The 21,308-nt window shown below is 43.4% G+C and overlaps 1 protein-coding gene and 1 long non-coding RNA gene across 10 annotated transcripts in view; one reads left to right on the forward strand and one right to left on the reverse strand.

The window, feature by feature from the left end:
* LOC130362185 (uncharacterized) overlaps nucleotides 1-21,308 on the forward strand; it is a 205,140-nt gene that overhangs the window by 107,399 nt on the left and 76,433 nt on the right. For all 9 annotated transcript variants that reach the window (XR_008891308.1, XM_056566279.1, XM_056566281.1 and 6 more), the window contains 7 exons: nucleotides 8,014-8,214; nucleotides 8,388-8,509; nucleotides 8,733-8,961; nucleotides 12,713-12,912; nucleotides 14,486-14,641; nucleotides 15,594-15,687; nucleotides 17,669-17,803. Coding sequence is in view for 8 of the 9 variants with exons in the window: in XM_056566279.1 (XP_056422254.1) it covers nucleotides 8,014-8,214; nucleotides 8,388-8,509; nucleotides 8,733-8,961; nucleotides 12,713-12,912; nucleotides 14,486-14,641; nucleotides 15,594-15,687; nucleotides 17,669-17,803 (1,137 nt within the window). In the remaining variant the exon portion in view is untranslated. The remainder of the gene's footprint in view (nucleotides 1-8,013; nucleotides 8,215-8,387; nucleotides 8,510-8,732; nucleotides 8,962-12,712; nucleotides 12,913-14,485; nucleotides 14,642-15,593; nucleotides 15,688-17,668; nucleotides 17,804-21,308) is intronic.
* LOC130362187 (uncharacterized) lies at nucleotides 12,848-20,164 on the reverse strand. Its single transcript, XR_008891309.1, has 3 exons — nucleotides 19,977-20,164; nucleotides 16,526-16,653; nucleotides 12,848-12,983 (listed from the first exon to the last, which is right to left on the reverse strand). It is a non-coding gene; the product is annotated as an uncharacterized LOC130362187 (long non-coding RNA).

Consider the following 21,308-nt stretch of genomic DNA (forward strand, 5'->3'; position numbering starts at 1 on the left):
GAGGATCTACCTTTAAGTAGAATATACACCGTAGCTTCATTATCAGAAACGAACAGTACTGACTTCCTAAACCATAGGTGACCCCACACACTGGCAGCTGCAACTATAGGGTACAACTCAAACAATGCTGAGGACCTGCTAAAATCCGGAGACTGAAATACCTCAATTGGCCAAGCACTGGCCAACCAATGATTCTCCCAAATGGCTGCAAAACCCACTGAGGAGGAAGCATCGGAAAAAACTAAAGGAGAGGCATTATCGATACCAGGGGTGAAAAAGGATACCCCATTCCAGTTAGTCAAAAACGAATGCCACATAGCAAAATCGGCAATCGCTTGTCTATCAAATATGACTACGTCGCTTTGGCCAGGCACAGAATTCATAGCGTCTAACAACCTGGAAACAAAACTCCTACCCTGTGGAATTACACGCATGGCAAAGTTCAGCATGCCGAGAATGGATTGCAGCTGCACCTTGGTCACCCGGGGTGAATTGACAAGATCATGCATGGTCTGTCTAATACGTGAGAGCTTGTCGAGCGGTAATCGGGCTTCCATGACCTGTGTGTCTAGAACAATACCTAAGAAAGTCAGTGACTTGCAAGGGCCCTCAACTTTTTTATCTGACACCGGAACCGCCAGTTGCTGGAACACTGCTAACGAGGTTGTCAAGTCCCTGGGGCACACGTTACCTGGCTCAACAAACAAAAAGTCGTCCAAGTAGTGGATGACATGGGAACAGTCAAACCTGTTTTCCAGGAGCCAGTGTAGGGATTGCGCAAATTTATCAAATAACCAAGGACTACTCCTGGAACCAAAAGTTAACTTAACAGCAAAATAATATTTGTCGCGCCATTTAATACCGTGCCACTTCCATAGCTGAGGCATAATGGGCAGGAGCTTAAAGGCATCGGAAATATCAATCTTGGACAGCCACGTGTTACCGCCCATGCTCAGGATGACCGCTATTGCCTCATCTATGGAAGCATATTTCAGGGAGAACTCTTCAGCGGGAATAAGAGAGTTTAAACTAGGTGTGTGTGCAGAGTAAGGGGCGGACAAATCATAAATTAAACGAAGTTTATTACTGAATTTCCCAGCCACCAACCCCAATGGGCTTACTCTCCAAACGTCAAAGGGGGCTCATCAAACGGACCAATAACAAAACCCTTGTCTATTTCAGCTTGTATCAGGGTATCTACAGCCCTAGGGTCCCTTAGAGCAGAACGTACATTGTCACACTCATACGTAGCAGAGGGTAAAGTAATGAAACCTGTGTGGAAACCTGACCGGAATCCATTAATCAAAAACTGAACAAAACACCTATCTGGATGATCAGCAAGAAAATGTTCTAAACACAACACGTCTATCACTGCTAGTCATGCTTTCGACTTCTGTGGACAACTGGCCTTAGGATGGGCCCTGAAACAGAATGCACAGACATGTAAAAGTCTACACTGGTTATAATTGCAAGACCCAAAATTGAAATTATTGCAAATTTGAGATTTACCAAGATACTTGATGGGCCTACCTAACTTGTCAATCAAGCCCGGGTGTTTCTGATTCCTAGGCTGAAATGTGGGTGAGGACGTGCCGGGATTTACCTCGGATGGGGAATTAACAGTATTGCACCATTCAGTGGTATGGGCGATGGACTGACACCGAGAGCAAACGGGGGCTTTAAGACCTGCAAAATGATTGCAGAAAATCTCGGTGTCAACCAACGCCCAATTAACTGTATAGTTGTACTGCACTAGAGCTGCCGCCGCCTTAGCTGAAAATGATTTATGATAATCATAAAACGTGAACCCACCATATTTATGAGCTAACTCTGTGACTTTGTACAAATACATGTCAAGCTCTTCACGTCTTTCTGGCTTGACTGAGCATAAAACGTCACGATAAATGGCGAACGCCATACTGAATTCAGCTAGTGTAAGCTTGCGACTTAACCTTACATCTTTAGCTTTCAGAATAACCGACACCTCACCGCAAGCAATAGTCTTGTTCTCGGAAACATCATGAGATGCAATAAGCAAGGAAGCGAGATTAACATCCTTACCATCAAGAATGTCCTTCTTCAGATTAGTCAGGATAAAATGAGCTGGCGCGACATTTGGCACGAGCATATTAAGTCCAATCGGTAATACTGAAGCCTGCGGGGTAGCAGAAACCTGAGGGGGAACGGAAGTGTGTGGAACGGCCGAAGCCGAACCCACCACTGGGGCCGGAGCGGGAGCCTCCGAACTCTTACACTCCAAGGTATCAACTCTAGAGCACAGCGAGTTAATTAACGTATGCAACTGCAAGATGGACGTATTAAGTGTCTGCATGGACACTTCTTCACTGCTAGGGCCTGCTTGATCACAGGGTCCCGACTGCTCAGAGACCAATAAGCGATAAAGTTCCGCCTTGCGGGCAGTAGCCGGGAACGGGATGCCTTTGCGGACGAGTTCAGCCGTCAGTTTAGGAATGGTCCAGTTACGAAGAGATGGGACGCTACCCAGATCCGATGTTCTAGCGACATTGTCCAGAACAGAAGCTGCATCTTCAATGTCTGATGCGTGAGACATTTCTGAAAATTAGATATACAACAATCAAATCCTGACCCAAGGAACAAACCAAAACGAAATACACCTGTCAGAGCAAGACTAACCCGGAAACCAAAACCACTGCCACCACAGAATCAGACTAGAAAGTGAAGAGTACCGAGTGGTGACTAAACACATGCTAACAGCGTGACACGTAAAGTTACTCGTGACTAACGAACCCCTTGGCCCAAAGACGTGATGAGCAGGGGATAAAGAGTATACCCAAGGACGTGATGGGTAACGAACTAAGACATGAATACCTGGGCTTCCTGAAGCCTAAAACAGACCGCACCTTGACAACTGGGTTATGACGGTCAATCTCGACACGAACAGGCGCTGGAACAACGTAGAAGCTGAAGCGAGGCGAGACCACCAGGATGAACACTGCGAGCCAAAGGAGAACCGTATGAAGAGAACGTTTACTATAACTAACCCAAAAAATATACTGCACATACCTGTACCGAGAGTGGTAAGCCAACACGAAGTTCACGACAGCAGACGTTTAAGCCACAAGAGCGTGCGTGGACAACTGCTGAATAAAACACACAGGCATATAACTTAACAACACACAGGCTAAGGCAGATCCACACGAGGACCCAAAGACGAGTTGAGTCGGTGGAAAGGACACGAGGTGGAAAGGACACGAACCGAGCCCCAAAGGGCGAGTTGGGGGAAGAAAAAACAACTTGCATGAACATAAAACTTTAAATTAACACCTATATACACATATGCAAAATTCCAAATATACTCTTTTTTTTTTTTCTTTTTACCTAAAAGCGACCGGCCGAGGACAGCGAACTTGCGTAAAGATGAACTTCGAGCCTAGACAGCTACACAGCGTTACTGAGCTAGTAAGACGATGGTCTAATGCAGGAGGTAGATCTCTTGCGAATAAACTGAAAATAGGAAAACCAACGTAAATACACCGCTTGACCGACAATGACAAACGATTGTAAGGCACAATACTACGTAAGGGCAGGGAGAAAAAACAAAAATGTAAAAACAAGAATTATGGCAAAGGTAAACCCACCACATAACTGAATAGGTACAGGCGTGGATCAACACCTACAAGGCACTTAGTGAGGCTACGACGAAGAATTAGCCAGTAACATAACATAAACACCTAGCGAGGTAATAGAGTAACCATAGGAGCACAGGAACAATAAAACAGCAGCGCACATCGAAGACCAGGCAAACTGATTTAGGAACAACCGCCTTATTCACTACCACAACAAGTTAGAGTAAAACGGTACCAAACAACGAGCAAAGTAAATAACTACGACTAGCAATAAATACCATGAAGCAATAAATACCATGAAGACAGAGGCGAAACAGCGGAAGGCAAATCGACCATGTGAGAACAGAATTATAGTACCAGACAAATAGCGGAGCATATAGTGGCAGTGTATCAGCAGCGTATGCCGAAGGAATTTGAGTTTGATTGATTATATATATATCTATATATATTTTTTATTTTTTTTATTTATTTTTTTATTTATTTATATATATATATATATATATATATATATATATATATACATTTTATTTATTTTTTTCAAAAACAACAACTAACGAACTAACAGACTCATGAGTTAAAACATGACTAATACGGACCAATGTATGCGGCCGAAGTGTAGATACGAGGAGCACCAGTGTAAAATACATGGAATATGAAACAGATTAGGTATATGAGAAGCAACTGCGAAACAAACGCGTCAACCAGTGAAATACACAGCAGGGACATCTGTGACACATTAACGAAGCGTCCTGACCAGTAGTCAACGTGTACTGACACTAAGACTAACACCTAGAACTACAAGACTATAATACCTACAGTATGCAAACAAGCACCCAGCATGCAGAGCTGAGCCGCAGGAGGTGTGTAACGAACTGGCTGCCGGCTGAGACTGGTGACCGAATAAGAAAGCCGGCATGCGTAAGGCAGCGGAACGGGACGGGAGAATACCGCGGAGCTCCGAAGGACATATGCTCCGAAGGTTAACTCCCGCTGTCACCTCCCCAAACCAGCACCACACATCTGAAAACAAACCCCCGACATGCAGAGCCGGGCAGCCGGAAGCGCGCAACGTTGCTTAGCAGCCCGCTACAGCTGCTGAACCACAACAACACCAACATGCGAAAGACAGGGCACGGGAGACAACTGCAGGGTTCATCAAGACACGAGCCCCCAGACTCCTGCAGTCACCCCCCGTACCTGGTCCGCCGTCGCCCCCTACCTAGCGTCTGAACTAACCTGAAATGACGTGCACAGCAGAGCACAGGAACGAACACAAGGCTGGAGAGACTTCCCCCGGCGTCTGACGTCACGGACTCCAAACAACGCGAGAGCCGTGGCGCACTGAACACAGGGAGCCGCGGCTTTTAAGCGCAAGTACCGCCCCTCCCACAAACACAGGTTAAGTGACTCAGTCAATTAACCTTCGCACATATATATAAATATATATATATATACAAACAGACACCATATGGACAGGTTACATAAACGTGACACTGTACTGAACTGTATAACTCACTAACGTTATGGAAGTGATGCAATAAAAACCTGAGAAAACAGTACCAGGCAAAACAATGATATTCAAGCAAGAAGAAAGGATATATGTGAATACTTCCTTTAAATATATAATGATCATAAAAATAAAGGGAACACTAAGATAACACATTCTAGATCTGAATGAATGAACTAATCGTATGAAATACTTTCGTATTTACATAGTTGAATGAGCTGACGACAAAATCACACAAAAATTATCAATGGAAATCAAATTTAACAACCCATGGAGGACTGGATATGGAGTCACACTCAAAATCAAAGTGGAAAACCACACAACAGGCTGATCCAACTTTGATGTAATGTCCTTAAAACAAATCAAAATGAGGCCCAGTAGTGTGTGTGGCCTCCACATGCCCATATGACCTCCCTACAATGCCTGGGCATGCTCCTGATGAGGTGGTGGATGGTCTCCTGAGGGGTGTCCTCCCAGACCTGGACTAAAGCATCCGCCAACTCCTGGACAGTCTGTGGTGCAACGTCGTGTTGGTGGATGGAGCGAGACATGATGTCCCAGATGTGCTCAATCGGATTCAGGTTTGGGGAACAGGCGGGCCAGTCCATAGCATCAATGCCTTCCTCCTGCACGAACTGCTGACACACTCCAGCCACATGAGGTCTAGCATTGTCTTGCATAAGGAGGAACCCAGGGCCAACCGCACCAACATATGGTCTCACAAAGGGTCTGAGGATCTCATATCGGTACCTAATGGCAGTCAGGCTACCTCTGGCAAGCAAATGGAGGGCTGTGCGGCCCCCCAAAGAAATGCCACCTCACACCATTACTGACCCACCGCCAAACCGGTCATGCTGGAGGATGTTGCAGGCAGCAGAACGTTCTCTACAGCATCTAAATACTCTGTCACATGTGCTCAGTGGGAACCTGCTTTCATCTGTCAAGAGCACAGGGGGCCTGTTGCGAATTTGCCAATCTTGATGTTCTCTGGCAAATGCCAAACGTCCTGCACGGTGTTGGGCTGTAAGCACAACCCCCACCTGTGGACGTCGGGCCCTCATTCCACCCTCATGGAGTCTGTTTCTGACCATTTGAGTGGACACATGCACATTTGTGACCTGCTGAAGGTCATTTTGCAGGGCTCTGGCAGTGCTCCTTCTGCTCCTCCTTGCACAAAGGTGGAGGTACTGGTCCTGCTGCTGGGTTGTTGCCCTCCTATGGCCTTCTCCACGTCTCCTGATGTACTGGCCTGTCTCCTGGTAGCGCTCCTATGCTCTGGACACTACACTGACAGACACAGCAAACCTTCTTGCCACAGCTCGCATTAATGTGCAATCCTGGATGAGCTGCACTACCTGAGCCACTTGTGTGGGTTGTAGACTCCGTCTCATGCTACCACTAGAGTGAAAACACCGCCAGCATTCAAAAGTGACCAAAACATCAGCCATTATTGGGGGTGTCTTGCTAATTGCCTATAATTCCCACCTGTTGTCTGTTCCATTTGCACAACAGCATGTGAAATTGATTGTAAATCAGGGTTGCTTCCTGACTGGACAGTGTGATTTCACAGAAGTGTGATTGACTTGGAGTTACATTGTGTTGTTTACGTGTTCCCTTTATTTTTTTGAGCAGTGTACCTTACAAAGGATAATACCCTCAATACAATCTTTGCATAATAACTGAAATCTTCTCCTAACCATGCTTATGCAGGTGAGTGTAGCAATGATGAGGGGTTGCCAGACTGCGGAAATTGACTTCTCCTTTAGCAGTCTCTTTTTTGGCTCCTGACAATGTATCCCAGTACTCCCAGATACCTCAAGGACGTATAGTAGAATAAAAAAGGGTGACCAGTCAGCAGTTGTATGAGGATATTAAAACAATAGGACAACACCAACCATCAACTCAAAGAAACAAGCTATCGAGGGAAACTCAATAACAACAAATACTATGAAATTTACCAAGAAATTTTCCCAGCAGAGACAAATCTTTTCCTAATACCAAACTTAGAAATTGCACAAACATAAAATTAAAACAGCCAGAAAGTCAAGACCAACACACATCAAGCAGACTAGGCAGAAATATAAATTGCCGAGGCAAAACTTGTAGCTATTGGTCATCGATGCAAAATCTGCAACAGGGCCCCATGTGCTAAACATAATACTGGTCTCTTATGGGGCAGATGTGCTTTTGGACCCCCTTAGGCACCAGAGCCCCAGTGCAACTGCTACTTATGCACCCACCCCCCTATAGTTATGCCCCTAACTGAAATAGATGCTAGTCAGTGGAACCTTTAAATATGCTAAAAAATATGGGAGTTCCACCCAAACCAGATCAAAGCACAAATAAAGCAGTGAAGAGGAGCGGAAACTTGTATTGTCCTCCTAACAGATGATAAAGTATTTTTGTGGGAAACAACATTTAAACGAGTTGTCTCATGAAAGACGGCCCCTGCCCATATGACCTGTAAGTTTATTCCCCCACTTAGGGAACCTCTTTAAAATCAGATTGAATTGTGTCTCTATAAGAATGACTTGTGTTCTGGTGGACCCAAATGTCAATGGTTGTCATGAAAATCTACATTTAGTTTCTTTAATGTGTCTGACTGGTAGTTGAGTTTCCTGGCAAAGTCAGCTGTTTACCTTGGGGTAGGAGGCCAGGGCTTATTTGACTCCAATATGTTAGGGATTGTCTGAGGTTAGACAACCCCTGTGTCCATCCTGACTTTCAGCTTTTTATTTAATGTTGTTTGAACATTGTAAATGGTAGCAGCTCTATAAAACGTTCACTCATTACCCATGGTCTACTGCTTATATGCTTCCTATGTGCAAAAGGAAGAACGAGAGATGTAGTACAGTATACAAATTATAACATATAAATATCTGCACATATTTTATTTAGCTTGTCGACAGTTACTATGAAGCCTACCAGCATACTCTTGATCCAGAAGAGAGATTTGCATTGGCACAAGTGATCAACGACATTATGTTTAGGCGTCCACGGTTTGACATTGGCTCCAAATACTTCCTGGAAGCTTATAAGGATGAATGCCAATGCTTGAGGCTTTATTTGCAACTTGTCAGAGATGTTTTAAAAAGCCAGGTAAGTAAATAGACACCATTTAAAAAAATGGAATCGTTTTTCTTCTTTTAAACTCTATCTCGACATTGGATGTACATGTACTTCATGGCCACCTGCTATACCTGGTATGTCGTACATGTATTTTCATATGATTATAATGTGATTGATAGTAGGTTTAACTTTCATCTATGTAGCTAGAAAATCAAAGGGAATTTGTCCAGAAGGTTTGGCATGATGGTCGAAAAAGAGACGTCTGTGACTTTGGTCTTCCACCTAAAATCATAACCAAGCCCCTTGTCTCACTCAACACCAGCTGGTAAGTGGTTTTCATGCATCTTAAATGATTTGTTTCTGAGGGGGTAAATTGAAGAATGGGAGTACTTTCTGTTAAAATACATCTATCCTTGTAGTAAAATTGCAGTAGTTAGTAACTTATACCCCAGGAGAACATTCTTCGATCATGCTACTAGGGTCTTCAAGTAAGCCAACCTTATAATGGAAGCTTTAATGTTTTGTCATTCATTGTCTTTTATCCACAGCCCTGCTTTAAAGAATGTTTATCTCTTAGAATTCCACCCATCTCTGGGACTAGCATATCTGATGTCTCATACACTGGACCAAATTTGTAAAGAGTTTCAGCATATCTGCAACACAAAGACCCCCAAACAGTCCTACATGGTAGAAAAAAAGGTCCTTCAGCTTGCACTTAGTGAGTGGTCAACTCCAAGAGATCTTCTGAAATCCTTTACAGAAAATGTGCACAAAGATGTAAGATATAATGTGGTGTTTACATGTGTCTTGTTTTAAATAACTACTATAGCTATGTGTTTCTCAGGTTACATATGTTTGTAAAACTTTTGAAAAAGAAAGGGGAATTGCCCAGTATGTCAAGGTCAATACAGGCAGGTGTGAGATACCATCCAGCTAAAACTTTTGGGTTAGTTTTAATAATAAGGGTATTGAGGATCATCTAAGAGGAGTGTTCTCCAACTTGTGGCCTTTCAGCTGCTGCAAAATTACAACTCCTATCGTGCACTGACTGCATGTATGAATGGCAGAAACAATAAAGACTTGATCCAGCACTGATAAAACACTAGTCTTTATAGGATTTCATAAAATCAATGTAGAGGGTGGGCCATTTATTTGGATACACCTTAATAAAATGGGAATGGTTGGTGATACAGTGGTCCCTCAACATACAATGGTAATTCGTTCCAAACGAGCCATGGTTTGTCGAATCCATCGTATGTTGAGGGATTCGTGCAATATAAAGTATAGGAAGCTGTACTCACCTGTCCCCGCCGCTCGCGATGGTGTCCCCACGGCTCCCGATGGTGAACCGGGCCTCCGCTGGGCTCTCCGCTGTCTTCTCCGGTCCTCTGCTGTCTTCTCCGGTCCTCTGCTGTCTTCTCCGGTCCTCTGCTGTCTTCCGCAAGGCCTTACTGGGCCTGCATAGCGACGTCATTACGCCGCTGCGTACGCCATTCCTATTGGATGACGTGCGCAGCAGCGTACTGACGTAATCGGAGAGGGACGAGAAGACACCGGAAGACCAGCGCTGGACCCGGAGGGCACCCCGGAGCATCGTGGAGGGGTAAGTAATACTTACCGCACTACACGGGGAACATTAAGCTGCTATCCGGCAGCAGCTTAAGCATTTTGCGCTGCCGGATAGCACTTAATGCGATGGCCCCGACATAAAAAAGCATCGTATGTCGACGCTGACATCGACATGCGATGGCCTCTGAGAGGCCATCGTATGTCGATTTGATCATATGTCGGGGCCATCGTAGGCCGGGGGATCACTGTATTAACTTCCTGTTTGTGGCACATTAGTATATGTGAGGGGGGGGGACTTTTCAAGATGGGTGGTGACCATGGCGGCCATTTTGAATCCAACTTTTGTTTTTTCAATAGGAAGAAGGTCATGTGACACATCAAACTTATTGGGAATTTCACAAGAAATTTAACGTAACTTTATTCTTTCATGAGTTATTTACAAGTTTCTGACCAGTTATAAAATGTGTTCAAATTGTGTTGGATTGTCAATGCAACCCTCTTCTCCCACTCTTCACACACTGATAGCAACACCGCAGGAGAAATGCTAGCACAGGCTTCCAGTATCCGTAGTTTCAGGTGCTGCACATCTCGTATCTTCACAGCATAGACAATTGCCTTCAGATGACCCCAAAGATAAAAGTCTAAGGGGCTCAGATCGGGAAACTTTGGGGGCCATTCAACTGGCCCACAACGACCAATCCACTTTCCAGAAAACTGTTCATCTAGGAATGCTCGGACCTGACACCCATAATGTGGTGGTGCACCATCTTGCTGGAAAAACTCAGGGAACGTGCCAGCTTCAGTGCATAAAGAGGGAAACACATAATCATGTAGCAATTTCGCATATCCAGTGGCCTTGAGGTTTCCATTGATGAAGAATCGACCCACTATCTTTGTACCCCATATACCATACCATACCATAAATTTTTGTGCTCCAACAGTCTTGGAGGGATCTATCCGATGTGGGTTAGTGTCAGACCAATAGCGGTGGTTTTGTTTGTTAAGTTCACCATTCACATAAAAGTTTGCCTCATCACTGAACAAAATTTTCTGCGTAAACTGAGGGTCCAGTTCCAATTTTTGTTTTGCCCATTCTGCAAATTCAGTGCGCTGATCTGGGTCATCCTCGTTGAGATGCTGCAGTATCTGGGGTTTGTAAGGGTTCCATTTGTGAGTAGCTAATATCCGCCGAAGGGATGTTCGACTAATGCCACTCTCCAGTGACATGCGACGAGTGCTACGCTGTGGGCTCTTGCTGAATGAAGCTAAGACAGTCACTCATGTTTCTTTATTAGTGACAGATTTCATGCGTCCACATTGTGGCAAATCCAACACTAAACCAGTTTCACAAAACTTAGCAAGCAGTTTGGTAACTGTAGCATGGGAGATGGGTGGTCTCGTAGGGTGCATTGAAATCTGCTGCAATGACCCGGTTACTGCATTCACCAGACATCAACACAATTTCTATCCGCTCCTCACGTGTTAACCTCGACGACATGTCAATGGCTGAAAACAAAGAGAAACTTGTAAATAACTCATGAAAGAATAAAGTTACGTTAAATCCAAGCACATCATTGTTTTTCTTGTGAAATTCCCAATAAGTTTGATGTGTCACATGACCCTCCTCCTATTGAAAAAACAAAAGTTGGATTCAAAATGGCCGCCATGGTCACCACCCATCTTGAAAAGTTTCCCCCCTCACATATACTAATGTGCCACAAACAGGAAGTTAATATCACCAACCATTCCCACTTTACCCATTTTACACTGCCTTAAAGCAAAGGATTCAAATTAGAAGCTATTAAGATTTGGAGAACAGAATGGTTTGTGGGTCAGACCAAAATAGCGCCTTTTTGTTTAAATGGAGTAAACATATAGGGGGGACATTTATCAAGGTATTTAGAGACTTTATTTTTGCTTACTTCGGGCATGCAAAAAGTCACACGTGCAACTAAGCATTTTTTTGTGCGACTTTTGTGGGTAAGCAAAAAGTTGCAAACAGCCTTACCTAAGCAAAATTCAGTTATTACTTTGCAGTGGTTACGTATTGATGATGTGCGAATGTCACACATAGGCAAAAAAAAAAAGTCGCAAACTGCTTTTTAATAAGTCGCAAGTCTACTCCAGGTCTGACCTGGAGTACAAATCTCCTGTATGTGAGCAAATTTAAAAAGTCGCAAAAAAGTCTCACCAAAGTCTCAACTTCGACTTTTGTGTTTTGCCTGTGTGCTGCAAATGTATCAACCCCCTGTGTTGGTATGATAAATATGTAGCACATAAGCAAAACTAATGCAAAAAAAAAAAAAATGACTTCAGAACTTGCTTACCATGATTACCAAAGCAAACAATAAACCTCCCCCATAGGATTTAGAAGACAGTACATCTAAGACCAGTATTTTTAAGCTTACCGTACCATCTATCTATGTTAGTAACAGATATAGGCCAATAATTAGCCCAATATGAGAGAATCGACATCAGAAACAGAGCCTACCCATGTAGTCATGTAGCCATCTGGTCTTGGATGTTTGCTTGTTTTAAAGGAAAACTGTCAGCTTTCTCACCCCGCACTAACCAGCGGTACTGGCTGGTAGTGCGGAGGACGCTGATCTGTTTGATGCTTACCGTGCCCAGATCCGCCGCGCCGTTCGGCCCTAATCTTCTATTTTCAGGATATGCCAATGAGGTGCTAACTGGCACCGGCCGGGCTAACTGGCACTCTGATGTCAGTGCCACCGGCCGCAACGCCGCCCAGCTCATCAATATTCCTCCCCTCCCTCTGGCTCTCCCTTTTCTCCCTGCTCTGTAATGAACAAAGAGAAGAGGAATCTTGATGAGCTGGGCGGCGCCCTTATGGTTTTTATTAAAGAGAATTGTCTAGAAGGGATTAAGATAGGATACGGGGAAAAAGAAATGGCCTTAGGGTATGAGGTTGTATTGTTTTATTTGTTTTCTGCTTTAGCTGTTTGAAGAGCTGTTGATAGAAGATCCAGTCATGGTTACAGATATCTGCATGTCAGCACTGAACTCATCTGATGAAGATAAGAAACATGGCAGAGGAAAGCAAATCCATATCCTGGACACATTCAGCAAGATGCTAGAGCTCATCACTCTGCGTTCCAGAATAATTGAGACATCATTAGAAACGGCACTTCTATCCAGGTCAGACAAATGTAGCCAGACATTCCAAGGACATCTGAAGTGATAAGAGGCATTCTAGAGGAGATTTATGCCTGCAATAATGTACAAGGTCGTCAGATACATTTCATTTAGAAGGGTTTTTATTGAGTTGTTTAAAAGTTAAATGTAACAGAGAGACAGTGATCCCCATGTAAGCAGGCCATAAAGATATGTTTCTATGATCATTTTAAAATAACACAGAAACAGAGCGAGGTAAATAAAACATCATTTATTCACAGAAAAAAACTCATAAACAATGTTTACCCATTACTAAAACACTATTACAGAAAAAAGCCAATATAATCAACTACATTAATTAATGGCAAAACCGCCATTAACAATGTTTGCCCATTTTTATCATATCATCTAAACAGAGGCACCGTCACCATATCATTGGTCAGCAAGCATTGGTATACTACACAGTCCCCTGAGGAAGCCTGGGAGAGGCCAGACTGTGAACGGACATTCAGCATTGCATTTGTGTCTATATAATCTATTAACCACAATTTTTTTAAATTGCAGCAGAAACTGCCAAAAAAATGCAGTAAAATTTAAACATGTGAACACGGCCTTAAGATTTTTATAAAACATTACAGTTGTGATTATAGGTCAAATCACATCATTTTATTATGCCATTATTCCTATTTAATGTAAATTGACACAAACCCACTTGTCAGTCTAATAAGTTTACCTGGGTAAACTCCAGCACTAACTTTAGGCCCAGCTGGAGTTATCAGCCACCTGACCCTCAGCCAGAGGATTCACAGGAAGAGTAGACTGCATTACATCATTGTGCATTTATGAACCAAATAGAGCCTATCTGATGCATGCCACATCTTCAAAAAGAGGTAAGCAAAATGCATTAACAAGAGCCTCTACCTATATTCTCTAATAAAAACCTTTGCTACAATATAATTGAAAAAAAATAATTCCCGAAATACTTCTTTAAAGAAAATTGCAAACTTTCAGTAGAGTATATGCAGAATAGAATAGAGCAAACCAGGTTAAAAACAAAACAAAAACAGACTCCTCTTCAAATGGGTAGAATTGCACCAGTCAAATAGTATTTTTCTTATCAAATACTATATACTCTGCAATATTTCAGCAGTTGCAGCAATAAAATGTTGTATACAGGGCCCATAGGAGGTGGTTAATTGGTAACGTGTTCCCATATAGATGGCTTCTGATTATGTATAAAACATTATGTTATTACCACTTGCAGTAGTTTCAACAATAGAAAGGTAAGTTGTCGCTGAGTAACAATATACATTTACTACATTACTACTAAAAAAGGATAAAATAATAAAGAACAACACAAGTAATGCCTTATGGACAGGAGTGTGTGCTTTATTAGAAAATTGTGAATTCCCTGCCTTACAAATACTAACTGTTGTAGTTAGTAACAAAACAATTTTAAGCCCTTATGGAACAGAAGTGTTACCAAAAAGTTTAAGCATGGTAGTAAATTGTTTCCAAACAATTCTGAACTAGAGGAATGACAGAAGATTGTGTGTGAACTTGGACATAATCATTGATAAAATATATTGTATCTTAGGACATATATTACGTTTGCTGAAGAGATGGGATTTAATCAGTTTCACCTGCACTTAAGACCGGTCCAGTTTGAATTTGCATCAAACAAGAGTGAAGGGGAGCAGAAGCCTCCTATGTTCATCACATCTCTACTGGAGGATGACAGCTGTGTGGACAGGTAGGTCAGGATGATCTTAAAGGGATATTCAGGCCATAGACATCTTATCCATTATCTAAAAGATAGGGGATAAGATGTCTGATCGCGGGGGTCCTGCCACTGGGACCCCCCCGTGATCTCCGTGCAGCACCCGCATTCACGCCTCTCCATTCATGTCTATGGGAGGGGGCATGAGAGCCATCACGCCCCCTCCCGTAGACATGAATGGAGGGGGCGTGGTGTGACATCACGAGGGGGCGTGGCATGATGTCACTTCTCCAGTCCCAGAAACACAGAGGTTTCCGAGACTTGAGCAGTAGTCCGGCATAGAATATGGGTGCTGCATGGAGATCTCGGGGGACCCAGGGGCAGGCCCCCCGCGATCAGGCATCTTATCCCCTATCCTTTGAATAGGGGATAAGATGTCTATGGCTGGAATACCCCTTTCAATGGGCATTCCAGTTTTAACAGAAAATAATGTATGTTGAAGTGTAAAAGCAGTGAATTGAGCCTTATATCAAACCACTTCAATGACCCTTGGTCACACAAAAAGAGTTATTTTGTGAGTCCGTAATCTATTTAGTTCTTAATATGTGTATAATATTTTGCTTAGTTTTTAGATGGTATAACTTAGTCTTAATAAAAAGGTAGTTTTCTGTTTTCTTACTTAAGCATTATTATGGTAGATCCTTTGTTCTGTAGTTCTTCAGCCCATCTGTCGTGAATTGGAAATAATATTTTTGAGTATCTCTTCTGATGGATCCTGAACCCGCGTAAAGCACATATGACGTGTAGGAATTGTGTAATATCTTTGTGGTAAACTTAAAGTAATAGAATGCACCTGCTAGGTAGCTTGAACTTCTTATGTATATTTGAAGATGCCTGTACCTAAGTTTTACTCATTTAATTCCTTGGTAATGTTCCATGATGTGTACTTTAAATAATGTTTCTAACACATTTTTCCTCCATTAAGGTATTCGCCATCCTCCCAACTCCTTGCCATTCATGAAGTTGATAACAATCAGATTGGGAAGTTCAGTTTCTTGACAAGAGAAAGTATATTACAGGTGAGCTGCCCGCACTACGATTACAGTATTAGAGATATAGCCATTATCTTGCAGATTAAACTATGATTAAATTGGTACTCCAGTGGAAAACTTTTTTATTTTTTTCCCCAAATCAACTGCTTCCAGAAAGTTAAACAGATTTGTAAATTACCTTCCCCAGGACTGTTTCCCACTGTCCACTGTCCTCAAATCCCAGCTCCCGCTGCCTCTTTGTGAAAGCAGGAACTGATATTGATTCCAGAGAACATTTAATCAAAAGTTCATACAGTTTGGAAATGAACCTTGTAACATAGTAACATAATAATCAAATTAATGCGTCCAATAATAGATATTGGTAACCTACGCCAGGATATAACCTTCCATTTTAATCTATCTAAACAGATTATATACGTGTTAATGAATCTCTTACGAAGTAATTTACAAATCTGTTGAACTTTCTGCCGCCAGTTGATTTGAAAAAATTTTTTTCCACCGGGGTACCCCTTTAAAGGAGAAGTCTTATCCTCTCTATGGGAGAGCCGAAGATAGCTGAATGTCTCTCCCATAGAGATATATGGAGGGGGCAGGGTGGCCCCCGCTTCAGGCAAGGTCATGACATGCTGCTCCCAAGGAGAGCCAGAGCTCTGTACAGGAGATTGTGGGGGCCCCAGCGCTCGGACCCCATGTGATCTGAAGTTTGTGGATAGGGGATAAGTTTCTTTGTATGACATCTCTCATATAAAGTAAAACTCTATCTTACTTTAGCATTAACCATATAGTCAGGTTCCTTCACTGGCTTAAACATTGTAAATAAGTTGTTTCACATCATTGGTCCTGTAAATCCCATGCACTCTCGTACCGTCGCAGCCTCTGTAAGTTTTGGTCCCTCCCTCCACTGATTTTCCTGGCCGGCAGGGCATGTTCTTGTGTCTCTTCCCTCGATACAATGTAGAATGGGCAGTGGGTTAGGATGGCGTTTTGTGGCTACTAAAAAATGAAAGCACATCAAATTAGTGGAGCAGAGGCTAAGTATAGATGCTTAAAGGGGTACTTCACCCCTAGACATCTTATCCCCTATCCAAAGGATAGGGGATAAGATGTCTGATCGCGGGGGTCCCGCTGCTGGGGACCCCCACAATATAGCATGCAGCACCCACCTGTTTTTGGTCCAGAAGTGCTGGAGGGTCTGGGTCCCAACCTCCAGTGCTTCCGGACCAGAAACAGGTGGGTGCCGCATGCTATATTGCGGGGGTCCCCAGCGGCGGGAGCCCTGTGATCAGACATCTTATCCCCTATTCTTTGGATAGGGGATAAGATGTCTAGGGGTGGAGTACCCCTTTAAAGCAAAAGTTTTAAGGTACTTTCTTTACGTCTTTGGAAATACTTGGTAATATGAACACCAATTTTCCAATGGAAGGTCTAACTAATGGTACTCAATATACTGTGCTCCCAAGATTATACTTAGAATTGAAAGAACACCATTTCTGAGAAAAGTAGCCATACTGGTTGTCAGAGAAATCAATGAATAAAATAATAAAAGATTATTTGTTCCCAGGGACTATTACAGGCTTAATTTTTTTTATCCCATAATTAGGAAGCAAGGCTATGAATATTTTAAGGGAAAATTGCTTTTTTCTGACATGTATTTTTTTTTTAGCCCCAAAAGTAGGCAGGGGCAGTTCCTTTCCATAGTTTTGCTATATACATTTATACCTAGCACCGCTACTATTATCACCTATTAAAATGATTTCATTTCTTGGCAAGAGCTGCAAGACATTTATATACATGCTTTCCTGCCGAGCTGCTGCTAACAAATTGGGCTCCACTTATTATAATGATCAGTATGAGATGTTGCCACTAGAGCTGAGGGTTGGTAATGTCTATAATTACTGCTGAAATGTACTAGGCACGGGATATCATTGTATTTCCAGTAATGTGCTGTACTCTGACTAGCAGGGTTGTTCTGCCGGTCTTCAGTTTATACTTTGTGTTTCCTTTCAAGTTACTAAATAAAAGTGGAATAGAAAATATGCAAGTTGTGCTTGCCTGTCAAGTAAGCCAGAAGAATGCCCTCTTAGCTGCCAACCAGCTGGCATCATATTCTTACATCTCATCCTGGAGCTCTCTGGATATGAAGGTTAGTATGTATACTACTCTAGTACTTTGCAACCACCTACATACATATTCAGCTTATTTTGTTTTTAAAGGGGTACTCCGGTGCTTAGACATCTTATCCCCTATCCAAAGGATAGGGGATAAGATGCCTGATCGCGGGGGTCCCGCCGCTGGGTCTTGCACGCCCCACCCCATTAAAATCAGTCCCGTCGATCACAGGGACGGAGCATTGTGACGTCACGGCTCTGCCCCGTGTGACGTCATGGCTTCGCCCCTCAATGCAAACCTATGGGAGGGGGCGTGACAGCTGTCACGCCCCCTCCCATAGGTTTGCATTGAGGGGCGGAGCCGTGATGTCACAACGCTCCATCCCCGTGATCGACGGTAATCAGACCCGGAGCGAACACACTCCGGGGACTGATTTTAATGGGGTGCGCCGTGCAAGATCACGGGGGTCCCCAACGGATAGGGGATAAGATAGGGGATAAGATGTCTAAGCGCCGGAGTACCCCTTTAACAACACAATATTTTATATATACAGACATAACATTTACATCTAAAACTATAAACCACTGTTGTATCTATTATTCGTAGCACCACAATTTAAAACTATAAGCTGAATCACACCTGATGTAACTAACTAAGGACTTTATTAGTTGCGTCAGGTGTGCTTGAGATGAATCGCATCATATACCTAGACTGGCTAGGGCTTTGTTGACTGTGACATTTCATGTTGTGTTATAAATAAGTCAAGAGAGTTGTTCAGACAATTAAGAGAAGAGATAACTGCCCTGCGCAACAAGGAAAGGGTACAAAAAATAGCAAAGGCGCTAAATGTTTTTATAGATACAGCTGGAAGTATAGTTTGCAAGTTCAAAGATTAAAGGGGTATTCCAGGATTTTTTTCTTATTTGACTATGCTACAGGGGCTGTAAAGTTAGTGTAGTTCATAATATAGTGTCTGTACCTGTGAGTGAAGGCTTTTTCACAATTCTTATGTGATTTTCACCCCACTATTTATTTATGCCAGCATACAAAATGACTGTTGTCTCGGATTTTTCCCAGCTTGCAATGCGGTCGAGACCTGACTCACTAGTCAGCTGATGACAGGGAGCCTGTCTGCTTCAATGGGTGGAGGGATCGCTTGGTGGGAGTGGGATCAATCTGCAACTAATGCAACAGCTGTAGGCACCCTGATTAAAAAGCACAGGTCTGCAGCTCATTTATGTTTCAATGGGTGGGGTGGCTGATGTGTGGGAGGGAGGAAAATGGAATTGTGGGATTTGTAGTCAAAAAAAGAAAAGTCAAACAGAAAAACCAGTTCACAAAAAGCTAGCCACAGTGTTATGGTAATCTCACAACATAGGCATTTATCCCCAAGACAAGAGCAGATCCTTCCTAAGCATGTCCATTACTGCCTGCCAGGTACGTACTAAAATCACCTTATGGTGGATAACCCCTTTAATACACACTGGCTGCACTACCTGGACGTGACAGGAAAAGAAGGCTATCACTGTCGGATTCCTGAGGAGGCAGATGGTCAAAAACCCTCAATTCACTTCAAAAAGCCTGCAGCAAGATTTGGTGGCATTAGGCACTGAGGTTTCCATTTGCACAGTAAAGTGCATGCTGTACTGTAACTCCAAGAAGTACATCTTTTCTAACCCAAAAGCCCAACAAAACTCAGCTCCAATAAATAAGCCAGAGAAGTTTTAAAATTCTGTTCTGTAGAGTGATGGAACAAAACTCTAACTTTTTGGTCCTACGGATCAGCAGTATGTCTGAAGAAGGAATGATGAAGCACATGCTAAAAAGAACATTCTACGGCAAAGCATGGTAGTGGCTTGGTAATGCATAGCTTTTTCTCTGGCCTGGGAATTCTGCAGTGTGTGGAGGGCAAGATGGATTCAATTATCGTATATACTCGAGTATAAGCCGAGTTTTTCAGCACAATTTTTCGTGCTGAAAACACCCCCCTTATACTCGAGGGAACTCTCCGCCTGTCAATCCCTTCTCAGTGGTCTTCAACCTGTGGACCTCCAGATGTTGCAAAACCACAACTCCCATCACGCCCGGACAGCCATCTGCTGTCCGGCATGCTGGGAGTTGTAGTTTTGAAACATCTGGAGGTCCGCAGGTTAAAGACCACTGCGGCCTTCGTCATCATCCAGACCCCCCTTTAGTTTTCTACTCACTTCCCCTCGGTGGGAAGGAAGGGTGAGCTGGTCCGGGCCATCTATGCTGCAGGGACCGTCCGGTGGGGAGGGTTAGTCGTTCCGGGCTGTCCATTTTCACCGGGAGGCCCTCTTCTCCGGTCTGGGCCAGCCCTGGCCTAGTGACGTTGCCTTGACGATGACGCACAGGGACGTCCGTGTGCAGCAGACCTCCCCTCGCATGAACGTCCCTGTGCGTCATCGTCAAGGCAACATCACTAGGCCAGGGCCGGCCCGGAGCGGAGAAGAGGGCCTCCCGGTGAAAATGGACAGCCTGGAAAGACTAACCCTCCCCACTGGACAGTCCCTGCAGCATAGATGGCCCGGACCAGCTCTCCCTTCCTTCCCACCGAGGGGAGGTGAGTAGAAAACTAAAGGGGTGTCTGGATGATGACGAAGGCCGCAGTGGTCTTCAACCTGCGGACCTCCAGATGTTTCTGGAGGTCCGGGCATGCTGGGAGTTGTAGTTTTGCAACATCTGGAGGTCCGCAGGTTGAAGACCACTGGGGATTGACAGGCGGTGATGATGAAGGGGGGGATGATGACAGGGTGATGATGACAGGGGGATGATGACGGGGGTGAAAATGACAGGGTGATGATGACGCGGGTGTTAATGACAGGGGTCTGGATGATGACAGGGGGGATTATGTATTTCCCACCCTAGGCTTATAGTCGAGTTAATAACTTTTCCTTGGTTTTTGGGGTGAAATTATATTCTGGTCGGCTTATACTCGAGTATATACGGTATGTGTCAAGAAATCCTAGAAGAAAACATTATCTGAAGATTGATTGTCTTTGGACCTTTGAACAGAACAGTAATCCCAAGCTTAAAACATACCTGAAAGTCCACCAAGGCTCAGTTTCAGAAGTTCCGTAAGCTTCAGGAATGGCTGTCTCCATAGAATTATTTTGGTAAAATTTGAAGAAGGCGGGTGCACCAGAGAAACCCAAAAATATTAACAAACTAGAGGCCATTGCCAATGATCAATTGTCGAGGCTAAGATTCCTGAGGATTGCTGCCAGAAGATGGTGTCTGGATATGCATACAATAGAAGCAGGACATAACAGAAAAAGAGTTCTTTACTGTGTACTAAAGATGCTTGTCATTATGGGGTTGAATAATATTCACAAAATGGCGTCCCATATTGAATAGGTAGTTGTATTTTTACTTGTTTGACTGTTTTTTTGCACACAGATGAAGGTTTGTAAATTTTGTAAATAAACCTAGTTTACAGCGAGGGCTGAATAATTTTATTGCAACTGTATATTACACCTTTTCTTTGCAGTATATTGACTTGTTCATGTTTAGAAACT

Source organism: Hyla sarda, chromosome 3, assembly GCF_029499605.1.
Source record: "Hyla sarda isolate aHylSar1 chromosome 3, aHylSar1.hap1, whole genome shotgun sequence".
Lineage (NCBI taxonomy): Eukaryota > Metazoa > Chordata > Amphibia > Anura > Hylidae > Hyla > Hyla sarda.